Source organism: Vanessa cardui, chromosome 3, assembly GCF_905220365.1.
Source record: "Vanessa cardui chromosome 3, ilVanCard2.1, whole genome shotgun sequence".
Lineage (NCBI taxonomy): Eukaryota > Metazoa > Arthropoda > Insecta > Lepidoptera > Nymphalidae > Vanessa > Vanessa cardui.
Genome location: NC_061125.1, coordinates 6,520,338 through 6,538,016, shown reverse-complemented (window position 1 = coordinate 6,538,016; position 17,679 = coordinate 6,520,338). Strand labels below are relative to the sequence as shown.

The window sequence follows — 17,679 nt, the reverse complement described above, 5'->3', positions numbered from 1 at the left end:
TGATAATTATCTTCATATGAAATAGAAAAGCCGAAGAGAAAAATAAATAACAAGAACAAAGGAAAGAAAGGTTGGTACATCAAAGACAGTAAAAAGTGTAAAGGTTAACATAATTGTAAAAAAATAATTAAGACATATAATTTATTTATAATGTAATAACTTTAGATAAATTATGAGTACTTATTTATATTATTAAAATTATACAAATAACTTATCAGTAAAAACCTTGACTAAGCATGTACCTAATGAATATTTACATAACACATTCACTAATGACAACATTTAAAATTCTACAACCATGATGACCAGTTACCGACTCCCTTTCTCTTTTAAGTAACAACGAAATATCTGAGACTCATCCTGGTGAACGAGAAATAGACAAAAATCTATATTCTGTTAAAGAATAAGAAACAATGTGAATCGGATCGTCTGGCCTTCATAGTTCACGAGTTGCGTTTCGTCAAACCGCTTCCGTCGACAATGACTGTGATGCAAGCCGTGCACCGACGCCGGCTAACTCGATTGTTATTAATTACAAAGGTTTTTTTTTTGTCCGTGCTAAAAGAATCTACAACATATGATGCAAAATTCAAAAGTATCTATTGCGCTACATAATTCCTTACCTTATTACACAAAGTACCTACCTACTCATAGCATTTTAGTTACGGCATGAAGCTATGCTTTGAATAATGGACATTATTTGCATCGATTTCAATTGTTTTGTTTAGTTTCGGCTCATAACGTATGAACCATTGAACATTAAAATTAATTTGGTCATTATTTTTTTCATTGGATTTGACTTTACTCGTCCAATAAAAAATGGAATATTTATACTTTCTAACCTAACCTAATCTAACATGTATTATATTAATACATATATATATTAATTATTAATTTTATATAATACCCTACTGACCTATACCGTCATTAAGACAATCTACTATAAAAAAAAATGAATACAATATAATATTACGGTATCATCAATCTCAAGGATTAACACTGCATACTATAGTATACTAGTATTAATAACATAACAAAAGCATTCTACACACATTGTTTACTAGAATTACTTCACAAAATTACCATTCATCGACCAGCTACCCATGAAAATCGGGTTAATGACGTTTCTTTCTAAGTTTCTTATACACGCTAATAACTACCTAAAGTCTCAGTTTAAGAGCAATAGATACCAATAGCGATTTAAGTGGCAAGGCGTCCTTGATTATTGAAATTTCATAGTTTTCTAAACGGATTGGTAATAAATGGCCAATTTGTTAAATCATAAACTCAATGCAATCAAACGAGAAATCGATATAAAAAGATAATGGTACTAAAGTGGTCGGCAAGGTGACATATTTAACGACGCATAGAGTTCGAGTTTTTTTTTTAAATTTAATTCTAAAAATAGGTTAGTTGTATTTTGACGTCTGTCAATGTGGCTTCCTAAATCGCAAAACTTCCTGTATACAGAGTTTTTTAATTAATTACACTTTCTTGTGCTATGCTTCAGTGAACAATTAAAATGAGATAAACATCAAATTAACGATTTTATAGTTTGTTACGCATAGTTAATGTAAGTGTAATGTAAATGTTAATTGCGGTAAGCCACAAAATGTAAGTACAAAATTTCATTGATTAGAACTAAAAGGGTATAAGTTATTTTTTTATATAATTTCCTGAGCACTAAATAAATATAAAAAAAAAACTTCGATACTTAAACGCAATTAAATCAATATTGCCGTATCACGTATGCGTAGTTATCAAATTATGGATTTCATTAATTTTTATTTTATTTTTAATGGGTAAACAAAACTTATTTATGTGATGACTATTACGTTGTCGTATAAGTTTTTGGCTAGAGAGTTAAATTTCCAAGCAATAATTTTTATCTGTCGAAATAATTAAATTTTATAATAAGTTTTCTTAATAACAAAATTATATGTAAAGTAAATAGGTTTCAAAATCATTATCACTACAGTCTGATCTTCCTTGTAATAGCGGTAAGTACATTGTAAATGACACAAATGAGATAAGTCTCGTGACGTGGAGAAAATTCGAAGATTAAGCGCCCCATTATACCTACTTACCTATATTTACCATCACAGACATTTGAGGTACTTATCATTGCGGTTTGGCAGACTTACTTATGTATATTAAACACTGATATAATTATACATATAATTTGTATTAGCAAATTATTATTAGCAATTTATTATAAGCGTATTTTTATGTATGTGTAAAAGTGTGTCTTTTAAAAACTCTACTATACATAAATCTTAGAGCACGGGTGATTTTTTAAATACGATTTTTTTTTAAATCACCTATAATTTATTTCGAATAAAATAAGCAGAATATGACAACTTTAGCTTTTAAATACTTAATTCTTAAAAAATTGACTAGAAATTTTTTAGAAAATTGTTAAATATATTAAAACAATTAAGATTGTTATAACCGTGTCAATTTATTCAATGTCGGGATGCCGAAATGCAACAAAGTATACTGAGGACAAAGCGTAAAGCGTGAGCACACGCGCATGCGGGCGCAGACGATTGCGCATGCGCACAGCTGATAGAAAGTCTACCAGTTTTGTTCGGTTGACTTCAGTTGTTGACAGTACGTAGAAGGTAGTTAACGTCCCGACGCAAATGTAACCGACCGCAAACGGGAAATAGTTGCGTCTTATCGTGATATCAATAAAAATAAACAAATAAACTTGCAAACTCAAAAATGGGTGTCTGTGTAAGGATTGCTGTCCTGTTTCTTTTGGTTTCTGCAAGTTATGCTGTTCCTACAGGAGACTTGAATCGGACTCCAAGGATCGATGGTACGTGATTATTTACAAAAAAACTGGCTCATATAAATTAAAATTTATTTTAATCAGTTTCATACATAAACAATAATATTTTATCGTTTAAAAAAATATAAAAAAAATAATTATTACTTTAGCCGAATGATTTTTTCTTTCGATAATTTATTGTTTTGAAATAAAAATACAAGCGAAAGTAGAATCGCTAAATTCCGCTATTACTAATACGAACCGCAATGTTTAATAAGTATTAATTACAATCAACATAACATTACACATCGTACATTAAATGGACCGTGATATGAACTTTAACTGGTATTCTTTAAAAAGAAAGGTATACTTGGATGATTGCAAAAAAATGTTGCAAGAGAGTTCGCAGTTCGAAACGGTTGCGATAAAAGTTTACGGGTAATTTCAAACGAAACAGTCAACGCTATTATTGATAATGACCTACTTATACGACATACCTACTTCAGTCAAAAACTTAATTAAAATTGGTAAGCCGAAGCGACACCTACACGTGCTATAAAAAATATATATATACATGTGACAATTATTAATTATTGTTAAGAAAAAATCAATGAGTTATTTCAAAAAATATATATGAATGCTACTGAAAACCAAATCGACAAAATAACTTCTAGTAATGTAATAATTAATAACCTCATTGTCAGCTGTGCGGAATTGGACTCGAAAATATTTTTACTTTTTTTCCGTAACGCCTATTCTTAATTTGTTTTTTTTCTACCCTAGAATCTATTTCACTCCTTTAATATATGTATATGCTAAGTGAACGTTCCACATATCTCCTGAATATAGAGTTGATTTTCTCTATCCAAGGTTTTAATCCTAAATTGCTTAATTGCTCCAACCGTAGAGCTCAACAATAGAAGCCAAGGTTCACGCTAATGCTCAGAACTGCTTAGTTTTTCAATAGCATTGTTTAAATTGTCATTTTAGAACGGAAATATTCACATCCGTGCATTTTTTTAAGTACTGCGCAGATATTTTTTTGTATTTTGTATCAACCAAAGCCACAAATATTAAATGTGTCTTTATTGTGTATGCTAATAAAATAGTACCTGTCTGTTCACGCTTCATTTAAATCTACACGGTGAAAACGTCTATAATGTTCGTAAAACAATGTCAAAATAAAAAAAAAACAAGCATTTAGTTTAGAAACTTTCATATGAACTAAAGCTACATAAATTTCTCCAATGTATTACAATTACCGATCGAGCATACAATACGAAAAGACAACCGTGTGCGGAGCTTTACTGTTGGGCAATCTACGTGAGAAATTTCACGGGTTAACCCCACTGACTTTTGTTGTCTTTAAATTTATTACAATCCATTTTCACTTCCCAACGCCGCCGGTATGACCATAGCTTAAATCTTCGATTACGTGAACTATACAATATTTATTGCGTTCGCTTTTAAAGGATTATGCATTGCTATTAAAAATTACGTAAATGTCATCAATTTCTCTTCAGGTCGGTCGCTCGTCATTTTTTCATGAATAATATTAATTGAAACAGGTTAAAATTTTAAAGTGGTGTATCCCAAAAGTTTATTAACCAAATTTATGGTTAACGTTTACGAATTTTGATTACACGTTAATTGTGGAATGAATTATTTTTCTCCTTTTATATGGCAAAATTCTCAAGCAATCGGTTTAATCAATATTCACATAACGGCTCTCATTCTTTCTCAGTCTTTTTTTAAGGACTTTAGTATTTAGAAACAGATTTACGCCGCGTTAAACTTTGATCCTTTACTCTTTTCATTGTAGGAGGATAACGATTTATAACATGCATGTCATTATTTCAAACCGCAATATTTTAAAAATCAAATCATACAAAACACATCATCTCGTTTCACCTCAGTTCAATGCCCTTAGGAACATGCTACAAATATTGACAATTCGTCTTCGACTTTTACGAGTTTTTATTGTATCGTCTTTTTAATGCTCACTTTATGTGGTAAGAAAAAGCAATAAAAATAACAAATATAAAAGTTAGCCATAAAACTTGTACATTTTTCTTAAATTAATGTTTTGTACTGAGGTATAACATAAGTATTATGCTTAAATGTTTTTAATAAATGTAAAAGAGTAAGATAAAAGACTGTTGATGCATGCAGTAGAATTAAATAGTAACAATAGTAAATAAATTACGTTTATACTAAAATCACAAATCTTAAATAATTTTAAGTATTAATAGTCTTCATACAATAGAAAAGTTCCAAATATCCGAACGGACGATCGAATTATATTTTATTAAAAAAATAATGTTTGAATGTTGAGTCAGTGTAATTGTACACCGAGAAACAAAATATTTTAGACCCGTGATAGGTGTTACATTAAATTATCAGAAATGGTTTGAAATTCTTACGATGTCAGTGTTAGTGACCTATTTGTTCGCTTATGTTATTTTAACAGCAAAAAAAATATGTACAAAGATATTTATTAATACATTAGGATGTATCAAGTAAACACAAATAAGGTCATACAAGGGACTGCATTTCGACTTAAAAAGTAAAGCCGACCTTTAAATTATGAAAAAATAGCTACGTCCCGGCTTTGCACTCGTAGAAAAAAGCCTACATTAGATGTTGCACAGCAGATTTTCAACCATAATCGCCAAATAATTTACACAAAATATTATTGCACAATAATATATCAAAGCCTTCAAAATAAATGAAAACGTCCATTTGTAAAAACCATATGAAAATTCGTTAAGTGGTTTTTAAGTTAACTGCGTTAAATCCAACATGATGTGGCGGAGATATTATTTTTCATAATATTTACTGATTATTTATACAAATAATAGAGTTATATTACTATTACATTTTATGAGTCATAACTCTGTAACAGGTGATTTGTTTACATTATGAAACTCGATAACATCAAAATTGTAGTTAACGATACGGCACGTATTTTATCGATTATTGTCACTGGTTATTATTGTAACATCGATGAAGTGATTGCTAATAAAAATATTTCGTTAATTAGTTCTTGTAATATGTGTTTCGTAAAATCGTTATTGAAAATATGATTAGTTTGAGACTAGTTGCTGTATGTGACTTCCATTGTAATAGTTTGCTCCATATATTTCATAAAAATATCTATAAATCGGGCTATTTTTTTTGTTTCGTAATATATTTGCCAACTGTAAACCGTTTCTGATATTCCTTTTTTTTAAATAGGCGTGTCATTGGAATTTGCAACAAATCTATCTTGTTTCCTAATGTAAAGTTTAATATAACACGATGACATTTTTTTCTGTTCGTTTCTGTTATAATGAAAAAACTGCATTGAATTACTTATATTTGAAACGCCATTAAAATATTCTTGTATATCAATACGATGCCCAAATATATATCTGAAGTCTCGACTTGTTTGTGTTTCGTCCGATTGTTGTTTGTTCTGTCGAAACCGCGCGAATAAGAATAATAAAACGCCTATCATCAATAAAGGATCATCATTCATCAGTAATTAATTTCGTTTATTAGAATCAAAAAAACATTAACAGTTTTCTTTTTCAATTATCAACATATACGTTACAATCTGTTATGTCATTTTCGTAACGTCATTACGTTACACAAATGTAATAAATATTTTTTTTTATTAAAGCTAATCAAAGTTATTACGTATGTAATAAGGAAATGTGTCTCAAAATATATATGTTTTTTTATATCGAAACAAGTATATATTGGACATTTAAGACATTTATGATGTGTGTACCAACTGAAAAGCAAAGCCACTCCCCGCTATATCCGTTTCTTCTATTAATTCTAATTACTTCCTTTTTTTATCTGTATTAAAATATAATTCGTTCTTTTTACATATTACACATTAAATCCTTTTTAATGCAATGAATATTTTTAATCTATTTTTTCATATCGTAGATACAAAAGAAGATGACAATTATTTCATAAAAATTCATAGGCTATATTTGCATACGGCGCCGTAAACGTCATCACGCGTCGCTGACGACGCATGTTTAAAAAACTCATATGTATCTTACATGGCGCCACTTTAAACTTAATCCTTAATCTATGTTGAAATAAATCATTACAATATGTTCTCCCAAATTGCGGCTTAGGCTTATGACAAAGCTGGGGCAACAACATTTTAAACATTATAATCTTTCTATTATTTTTATTATATTGAACATAAAATCAGTTATAAATAAAATGAGCTTAAATTTTTTAACATTGTTAGTAGAATATAAAGCACTTAGATATTTATTACACCTAAATTAGGTAACTGCTACATACATTGCTACACTATACATTAAGTTGCTGACGCTGTTATTTTCTTGTTAACAAATTTTTAATGATAAAAGATACGTGGCTTAATGGAAAGTACGTGCAGCTTGTTAACGCCATCGAAACTATAAATTTTAGTAAAAATAGGTATAATAATAAATATTTTATAGAATCAGTAATTGTTTTAATAAAATGAGACGTACATAACATCGCATTTTATTAAGTGAATCAATGTTGCATATTAATGCAATTCGAAACGGTAGTTTTGTAATAATTACGATATATTTAAATAATTTATCCATAAGAAGTCAGGATGCGCAGTAAGTGGCAATATGGTTCAATAGATATTAAAAATGTTTGTCGATATCAAAAAGCAATCTTAAAGTTAACCTGACTATAGATTACCTAACTCATATGCTTATATTTAAGCAATTAACATTCTTTCTGTGACTGTCTGTTGATGCGTCATCTTTACTGCTGTAAAAAGTACCACATTGGAGTTGGATGTTTTTATTGTGCATTTTAAATGAAATATAAGTCAACGAACTGTAACGTAAACAAAGTTTTAAATACATAAGAACGTAATAAAAACATTTATTTAAAATACAATTGATTGGAATTTTATTGCCAGTATTTACATTTGTTGCAATAATATAAATATTTTATCGCAATGAGCTATTCTATTTGGAACGTTACGCAATAACTTTGTCTTTTTTTTCTTTACTTTTTTGCCTTTTTAACAAATCTTTAAAATCAAAATTTGATTATTTACTCGGTGCTGGCTCCGTATACGCAGCTCTGGGTAATCCGCCAAATCCCATGTAATATCGCCAAACAACAATAAATAATTAATATTGTAGTCTTCCAGTTTGAAGAGTATACTCAGAATCTTAGTTCCCTGTATTAGCACCTTTTGCGCCTTTACCTGTTGATTTAGAGCTGTGGTGGTGGTAGTTTTTCTTTGGGTGCCTGGAAACTTTACATAGCTTTACAAATTTTGTTTTATACAAAAGAATCAAAGAAATCATTTTTTTTACTTTTTTTAGCTAAGTGTAATGTATTGACTGAATTTATACCCGTTTAATACTTATTGTGGTCATAAATGAGTCACTATTATATTATTTAGAATACCTACACGGCTTTACGAAAAGTTTAGGTAGTAAGTTCGATATACTCGTAAAATATTTCAAACCTTTTTATTTTGAAAATATAACTCTTCCCTCAATAAATATACTGAAACTTTATTTTATAAACCGTTACAGTTGTAATACCTTATTGAGAGAATCAAAACGTATCAAGTATTACGATTAAAGAGGAATAATACTCATAAAAGAAATATTAACAAGATTTTAGCCACTTTATTTGTTTTTAAATTATTACGTTGGTAGGTATGTCATATTGCCGAATAAAGAGCAATTTATACTAAAGTACCAGCAAGTTTTGAATTTTTCACTCGTCTATTTTATTCAATAAAAAACGTTTATACAATGGTGATTTAGGAAGTCAACTACAACGATAATGTTTAAACTCTAAACTCGCTTTCATTAATTATAGAAAGGGATAGCTTAAAGCATGGCTATCAGATGGAAAACGTTGGGTCAATCTACAACAATATTGATGATCTTTTGTAAAGGGTACCGCGTTAGTTCAATGCCTCCAAACTGTACGAGTAAGTAAAGTGAAAGCAAGTAAATTGAAAGTGATTTGTTTTCGAAACCGTCATAATTCTCTTTTTTGAGAATGCAAGTAACTTGCCTAGTGAAGCTTATTAAACTATACTAAAATTTATTTATTTTTTTACAATTGATACCGAGAAGTTTTTGTTACTATGAAACGTGGTGTATTTTAATTTAAAAAACGTAACGTTAATACATTAAATTAATTATGTGCGCACAACATCACCATTCCACTAAAAAATAATTAAAGCTTGAAGGTCTTGTCAATATTATAATTTAAATTCGATTATTGCGAAATTAAATTTAAAATCATCTTCATCAATGGTTTGTCCTTATCCCATTTATTCGGGGTCGACGCAGTGTGTAAAAGAAAAAACATTTGTCGGACACCTGCCTAACAAATAAGTAGCCAGTAATAGATGAGCTATTAAGTACTGAGCACTAATGGCGTTAACTTAACACAAAAAACCTGATTTCAATAATCGGACCTTGCTGTGGCGATGACAACACAAAATGTAATGGATCTGCTTTAACTCTATCAAACATCATGGGCGCAACAAATGATATCGTTAAGAAAAAAAAACTATTTGATAAGAATAAAAATGACTCCCGATTTTCAGACATTATGCCATTTTTTAACTTATTTTATGTTATAAATAACGAACTATCAAATTCTATTTATTTTACCTATAAAAGACTATCTTTGATTTCAATTGATTATCAAAATCGATTAAAACTATAAACACCAATCAAAAGCTGCTTAAAATAGTTTTATTTGAATATATTACAATTGTATCATCAAATAACCAATCCCTGTTTTAACAAAAAAAAACTATTAATGTTGTTACTACAATAAACACATAACTAGATTTCCTTACGATTGCTAAGATTTATTGTCAACAATCACAGCAAACTCGAGAGCAATCATCTCAAATGTCATCAAAGGGGCCATGTCGGAACGAATGAAGGAATGAATAGGATAACCGCCATTCTTGCAACATCAACAATGCACACTGTTGCAGGAGTTTCACAACGTCGTTCAAAATATACGTCGGCAAGGTTGAGTGTTCCAATATAAATAAATTGATCGATTATACAAATACCTATTCAGTAAATTAATGAAAATCAGTGTCACTGAAAAACAAGACAATAAGTGAAACTGTTCTATTTATTGTCATATCATTATTAATTTAAATTTTGATTGAACCGTACGTTACTAAAAACAATTATTATGACTTTAAAATTTAATTACGACGCCCATTCATAAGCTGATTATGGTATTGCCTCAAACTTAAATTCAAAGTATAATATTAACAATAATAAGCCAATTTATAAATAGATCAATACACGTTCACGTTTAAAATCAACATTTACATTGTTATGATTTTTTTACTAACGCGTACTTACTGATCTACATGAAACTGTAATAAGGAATTAAAGTTTAAATGGAATAAAAATTACTAAATTATTCCGTTGGATCGTACATTTATTCGTTATTAGTTACCTATATCTTTATTTATAAATACTTGTATAACATATCCCTATGTTTATAGGTGTGTATGTACATATATATATGTATATAAAGCTAAAAGTATTGTTGCAAGTACAATCTTAATAATAAAGAAATTATATTCCAAACCGAACAAATTTGAATTTAAGTAGTTTGATCTCGATAATTGAATCTATTTTCCTATTGCATATGTAAATAAATTACATTAAAAAAAATTACACTGATATAATCTATGTGCAGCATATTAATCAAATACTAAGCATATATGTATGTATACAACGGTTCAAGGTTCTAATTGTTTAAAGCGAATTGTGTAATTAAAAAAGTGAAATGACGCATCATTGATAATAATTATGTATTACTGAGATAAACTTTTGTAAGACCTCTAATCGAAGCATTGTGTGCTGTATGCGCAGATAAAAAATATAATTACAATACATTAGTCATCATGACGTAAGACTTTTCGAAATAAGTTAGGGGAGAAAGTGTTAATTTAATACCAAACATATATGTAGCCACGGTTTCGTTAAGGATTTTTTAACCGCCGATATACCATATTGGTGTACCATATTTGTCAACACAATGGCTTATTCAAAACAACATTAATTCACTTTTCTTATTTACGTGACTATAAATTTTAAACTTCAAATAAAATGATTAAAACTTCATGATATAATAACAGCATGAAATACAGCCAGTTTTTATGAGCTGTGTCATCAAAGTAATTTCGTGTGCCATATTTATACCGTATGAAATTGAGTGTGCGGTTATCGTTCATCGTTTAAGTCAATGATAAAAGCAAAATACTTCCTTTATGTATTTCTTCGGCGAAAAAATCATTATTTTGTTGTCAGCATTTCGTAATAATTAAAACGAGTTTGTTTTCTTTAACAGATGCTAAGGTTCTATTCTCACATTATTTCAAATTAATGTATATAAATGTGCCTGTTAAAGGTCACATCTGTTTTTGGCAGATGTTACTCGATATTACCTTTGTGTGTTAGATAGTTTAGATAGAGGCAAAGATTTAAATGCTCATCCTCCATCGTTTAATTGTATTGTTTCACCGTCCAACCTAAAAAACAGAAGTGCAGGATAAAACTTGTCCAGTTCCTTGCAATCATATAAATATTACATGCAAAGATGCATAAATATATAATAGAAAATTGTTTCTATAAAGACGTAAAAAAGAAATAATCAGAAATGTTGAAATGGTAAAGACTTCAATTCTGAGTTAAAAGAAGTAAAGTGTCATTAATTCTGACACTTCTTTCATAGCTAATAATAGCTTTATTTCGAAACTAGCCGCTGTCACTACAAACAACATCGCTCGAAAGAAAATTCGTGACCGTAAGGTTTTGAACGCAACACGATTACTATGATTTGGTAAATCCTCATTATAGAGCTTGATGTGTAATCAAAATGTTCAATTTTGTCTAGCATTGAATTGTCTTAAATATTGTCGTTGACGGTCACGTACGGCCTTCAACTATAGTTTATGGATGCATGAAATATAATAAGTATAATCCATAATGTACAGCTCCCATTAATACTAATAATAATACAGATTTAAGTTTCTTAAACACATCATATTCGCTTGTACCGAGTTGCCGTTTATATATTACAAAAAAAAAATACAAGAAATTTATTATTCAAATAGGCTACTTATAATAATAAATCGATGTATGACTTGTATAATTAGAACTTACTTTCCGTACTACTGATGGGCGTGTGCTTGTATGTATCTTCGACAAAAAGGTACGTGTCTATTGTGTATGACAGTTTTATAACAGCGGTATTTAAAGTTCTGTATGTGTAGGCGATACATTACATCAACTGAAAATAAACAACATTAAACTATCCAAAAACAAAAATATCATTTATGTTCGTTATTAATTCATTTTGTTATGTATGTTATTTTAATACTGTCACTTTTAATAAAATATGTACTTTGGTGTGATTTCTAATTGTTATATTATAAAACATAAATATTTCTGTAGTCGTATATATAACTGAAATTATAAAGGTTAATATACATTTATTTAGGCGATTGAAGACTAAATATTTGAAATATCAAATAAAATAACTGAGTCGAGTGGCATTGTGTCGACAACGCCCCTTAGCAAACCTTTGCAACATGGTCCGCGCAACAATTGCAGCACGAATATTATTGTAATTATATTAAACGCTTGAGCATTTGCAAAATGAATGTTACCATAGAAAAATTAAGAAAGACTGTTTTGTCGAGGTGATATGTGAAAGCTGAAAAAAACCACTTTTGTAATTATTTAAGAGACACATGCGTTTTTATATTCTTATTGCGTCGTATTATTTAAAGAGACAATTATACGCCTATTAAAATGATACTAAGCAATGACTAGTTATCTTTTTCTGAATATTATCAAACATTTAGTTATCAAAAGTTTATAGCGAGAAGCATAATAATAAGGTACTAAAATAAATGCAAAAGAGCATATATAACTGCTTTACAGAAAGACGATTCCGCGATAATTTTAATAGAGTGACAGATAGAAAATATGTACCTTCGAAAAAATACTTATAATAAGAACGCGCGATAAAAAAATATTTGAACAGTATTTCTTCTTCAATAAATGTTTTCTCTCGAATTCAACCTACATAACTACCTACTACTAAATATGTAAATAAATAATTATATAAAAAGAACGTTGTAAGTTCGACATTAGTTGTTTAGTAACAATATCAACCTATAGTTATACTATAAATAAAACACTTATGTAAATTTTTATGTAAAACAAAATAGCTGTATGTTTTCGTATCATCAAAAATTAGACATATTTAGTGCAATTTAATAATCCTACCAAAGTATTTTTTTATTTGAAATTGACAATGACTTGTCCCATAATTACATCATTACGTATTTACATGTACTATACCATAGTTTATCTCGTACTAGAAATAATGTTTATATTTAAAAACAAAACGCATCTTACACTACTTGATGCGATAAATCTAATGAGCACGATACGCTATAATGAGCTAGCTGTTGAGCAAAACGAACATCTGTAGTTAAGTTATTCATAAATATTCTTGTAAGATCCATATAATGAATCGAAGAATTTTATGTATTCCTACATGGTAAAGAATCATTAACCAGATATTTTATTTTCCTATTTACTTTATATCCATACTCGTAAGTTGTGATATTACAGAACTGGCAAATCGCGCGAGTAAGCTAATTCATAGAAACATATCTACTTGGTTTGTTGCTTCCAAATTTTAGGGTATGAAAGCATTCAATTATATAGCCGAGATTAACGCAATGTAATCGTATTTTCCTTATCGGTGGATACCGTTATGATTTCATTTTTAAAATTTTTGTTCTTTTTTTATCTACTGCTTGAAGGCAATCATTGAATTCGCGAAATTCAATCACAAATCTATGTACCGAGGCCGATTAGAGCGACATTGTGAAATGTCGCTCTTCTTCTTCTTTTCTCGCAAGAGAAAAGAAGATAATTTCGCGTAAACCAAAGAACTCGATATCGCACATGTCTAAAAGCAAAATTTTATTTCAACAATATATAAATTAGTCCTTCGTTTTTTAATAGTTGTAAGAATAGTACCAATGATCCATTATAAATAATTGCTAATTTTCGTATTTGACTTACTAACTAAGCTTAACGCTTATACTAGGTGTGGGAACAATAGTTGGACCTAGGGGTCAGGATCGAACTCCTGACCCCTAGGATCAACCTGCGACTAGGCAGCTTTTAAGCCATTGCGCTATTGACGCTTATTAAGTAAAACGAACACTTAGAGTTGCCTAGAATTAAAATTCAATATGTGAAAACCTGTGTCACATATGTTTTTACGATTGAATATAAAATATTACACTTTGAAGTTTACCGACGAATTCCGAATTCGCTCTTACAAAATAGTTCCACTGATCTATAAACTTCTATTAATCAATCAATCATTAAACCGTTCTTGCGTTGTCTTCACAATTAAATTCGACAGTTGCCGGAACGCATCAGAGATAATCGTTTGACCCCTGAACCAATTAGTATACCTAAACCGGCTAATAAATAAATATTACATAACTCGTGTAATACTTTATTACGTCACACCCTACTTTAGATACACTTTTCGCTTTTTATACAAACAAAGTTTTGCATACAAAGTTTATTTATTGTAGTAATGCCCATTAAACACAATTACAGTCATGCTTTATTATTGAAATTAATTATACATATATGTATATTATAGGACGTGTCTCTAATTCTCTATATATTTTATTGCATAAAAAGTAATTTATATAATATCAAAATCGTAGAGAATCATACAAACAATTTTAATCATTACACTGCATTAAAATCTGAGGTTAAAAACATTGAACAGGGAAAACCAAGTTAATCCAAGTTACAACTGATTCGAAAATGTTCGTATCACGTATAGAGTATATGATTGAAGATACTCGATCAAACTACCATCCAGCTCGCAGAACACGCCCTCTCAAACGTGTCTGTAGATATTGAAAACATTGCGTGTGCATCTATAATACCAATACCGTATACCAACGCGAAGTGTAATACTTGGATTCGTGACGTCACGTTCTGGCGTTGAATCATGGGGTGCCAAATTGCTGACATGAGTTTTAAATTGAGGCAAAAAAGAGACAACTGAGTTGGGTACTTGTATTCTATACAAAGGTGTTTAACATTGATAAAACGGTCTGATTGTTGTTTACAAATGTTTTATTCAACTCATTTTTTTCTTTTTTAATAATGATTAAGTTTAGTGTATAAATTATAACCTTTAAATTTATAGCATATATGTATATAATATATTAAAATATATCAAAGTATGATTTTTTTAATCATGCTTCTATAACATATTTGAAATTTACCAGATGGAACGCGCAGTACATTATTTTGAACAAAAGAGAATATCCGCTAACGAAAACCAACGCAATTTTTTGTAAATGCGTCAAATTTTCTTTAATTAATTATTGACGTATACCGGGAATTTGTATTGATAAATATAGTTAATTATGACTTGTGAAGCATCAATCATGACTGAGTCTTTGAAAATTGCATACACAATAGAAGCCGACCTTGGTCCAATGGCATTTACCCTTGTGTCAATCCTCCCGTAAAGCAACATTAACATAATACATTATGTAGTTCAATTTTAATACTTACTAAATGAACATTACGATCCATTATTTAATGCATACGTTAAAAATATTAGGCAAGACTGTTCGAGCATATCACTTTCACTGAATGCCGATATAACACATTTTGATTGAATAAATGCACTGTTTAGATGTTTTGGCATTTAGGACGATTGAAGTAGGTCAAGATTAAACAAGCAAGCTTGGTCGACCTTTAATTTAGTGGCTGTCAATGCACACGATTTTGAAAGATTACCACTAAGGTATTGGAGCCTTGAATCTTCCATATTAATTAGTTAGAATAGATAATTGGAGTTGTTTTAAATAATTTAACCGTCACAGTTGAAATGACTCAGTGAATTGAGCGTTGAAGATAATCCAAAGTTTCAATTTCGCCAAGCAAAGCTGACTTCCATATTTATAAGCATTCTAGTCTTTTTCTAGTATTCCATTATTATTAGACTCTTTTAAACGTTATGTTACAAACTTTGCTGCAATAAATAGAGCAAATATAATTGAGTAACTCGATTTATAAATAAACATACATAAGTTGACGAATACAACTCAAATCAGTATATCATAATTAATTAATAAGATTTATACTTTAGCGAAACTCGCCAACAAATAGATAAAAAACTGTTTAATTTAAAACAAGTTTTGTTTAATTACAAATACAATGTATTTGTTAAATTGATTGATAGATATTTAAAAAAGAAATTGCCGTTATTTATATTAAAGTAGGTTTTCACAAGCATTATCGCTAATTAGATCATAATCATGTGATAAGAGCTTAAGCTATATTTTTGTGAATATGTAAATCACAGATAATGCAAAACAATAATGCAAAAATAAATAAAACCTTTTTTAATATAAATTCTTATTCATTACGTTATTATTAAATAGCTTTACATTGCATTTCATCTCTAATTAAGACAAGACTAAAATTCTACTTTTTAAAATAACTAAATTATGTAAAAAAAACTTTTTTAAATTATCAGCTTAAACTGTAGTTAATTCTATATAATAAGTACTTAGCTACAAACAGTACTCTAAAATAATTATGATTTTATGTAATACAAGTATTTTACGATAGAAATAAGCTATAATACAACAAAAAGGCGTAACAAAAGATTTCATGCTTTCCCATTAATTTCTGGAAATAGCAATTTGTCGGACGTAGAAAAATATGTTCGACAAAAAAAGTCTTAAGCCACAGCGAAACCGTAGCTTACGCGAAAGTGAAACTTGGAATATATAATGGGTATTGGGCACGAAACGATGTCGCGAGTTACATAATCGAATATATCGGATCAACACATCCGAGATGCATGGTCTACACGATTCGAATCGTTATTCTGGGAAATCGATTGTAATTCTTAATGTGCACATCACTTACGTGGTGCACTTTATTGAGTGACATGTGGAAATTTTATGCACCCATTTAAAGACATATTCTATTCGAATATTGCTTCATACGGAATAATGATCTCACTGTAATGGTTATAGGCAAGTGTTACACAAATTGTCATACAATTTATATTGAGCTCTTTGAAATGAGACTTTCATAACTGTTGTATGATTGCACCAGTAATATTATTCTTATACTCGAAACTCAAAGTTTCAAATGGTAAAACAATACAGATTTATTCATCATTAATCTTATTGTAATATCAATATGAGATATGATACATATATGATTATGTAATAGGTAAGCGAACGGGAAAAAGGGCCATCTGATGGTAAGTGGTCAACACCGCCCATAGATATTGGTGAAACAATTTTTTGTCATTCATTATACATCCAAACTGCCACTAATCTTGAGTTATTTATTTATGAAATAAATTATTATGTCCCTCGTGCCTGTAGTTATACTGGCTCACTCACCTTCAAACCGGAACACAACATTACAAAGGCCTACCAATAAGTATATTTGATATATTTCAATCTACCAAATTTCATTTAATAATAAAAGGTATTTATGGAAATCACTTAATCAAATTACAGTCTATTTACAACAATTTCATGATCGACATTGACGTAACCGTGACCAATCCCATCAATCAAGCTCATTCAGGTCGTTGATACACTCGGTGCTTCGTTAATTTAACGCGTCGAATCATTCAACGTGTGTATAATAAAATAGACAAGTAAGGTTTATTATTCAATTCAATCAAATCAACGAATATAATAAATATAATGGATATAAAGATTTTAAAAATACACACCAGAAAAGTATTAGGTAACCTTAAATTGTTATAAT

General features: G+C 29.3%; 1 protein-coding gene across 1 annotated transcript in view; it reads left to right on the top strand.

Annotated features, from left to right (window-relative positions):
- The first annotated feature begins 2,519 nt into the window (after positions 1 to 2,519).
- The window catches only part of LOC124543881, a 43,978-nt gene continuing 28,818 nt past the window's right edge, over positions 2,520 to 17,679 (top strand). The window contains exon 1 of the mRNA XM_047122202.1: positions 2,520 to 2,824. Within this exon, the coding sequence (XP_046978158.1) occupies positions 2,728 to 2,824 (97 nt within the window). The 5' untranslated portion in view covers positions 2,520 to 2,727. The remainder of the gene's footprint in view (positions 2,825 to 17,679) is intronic.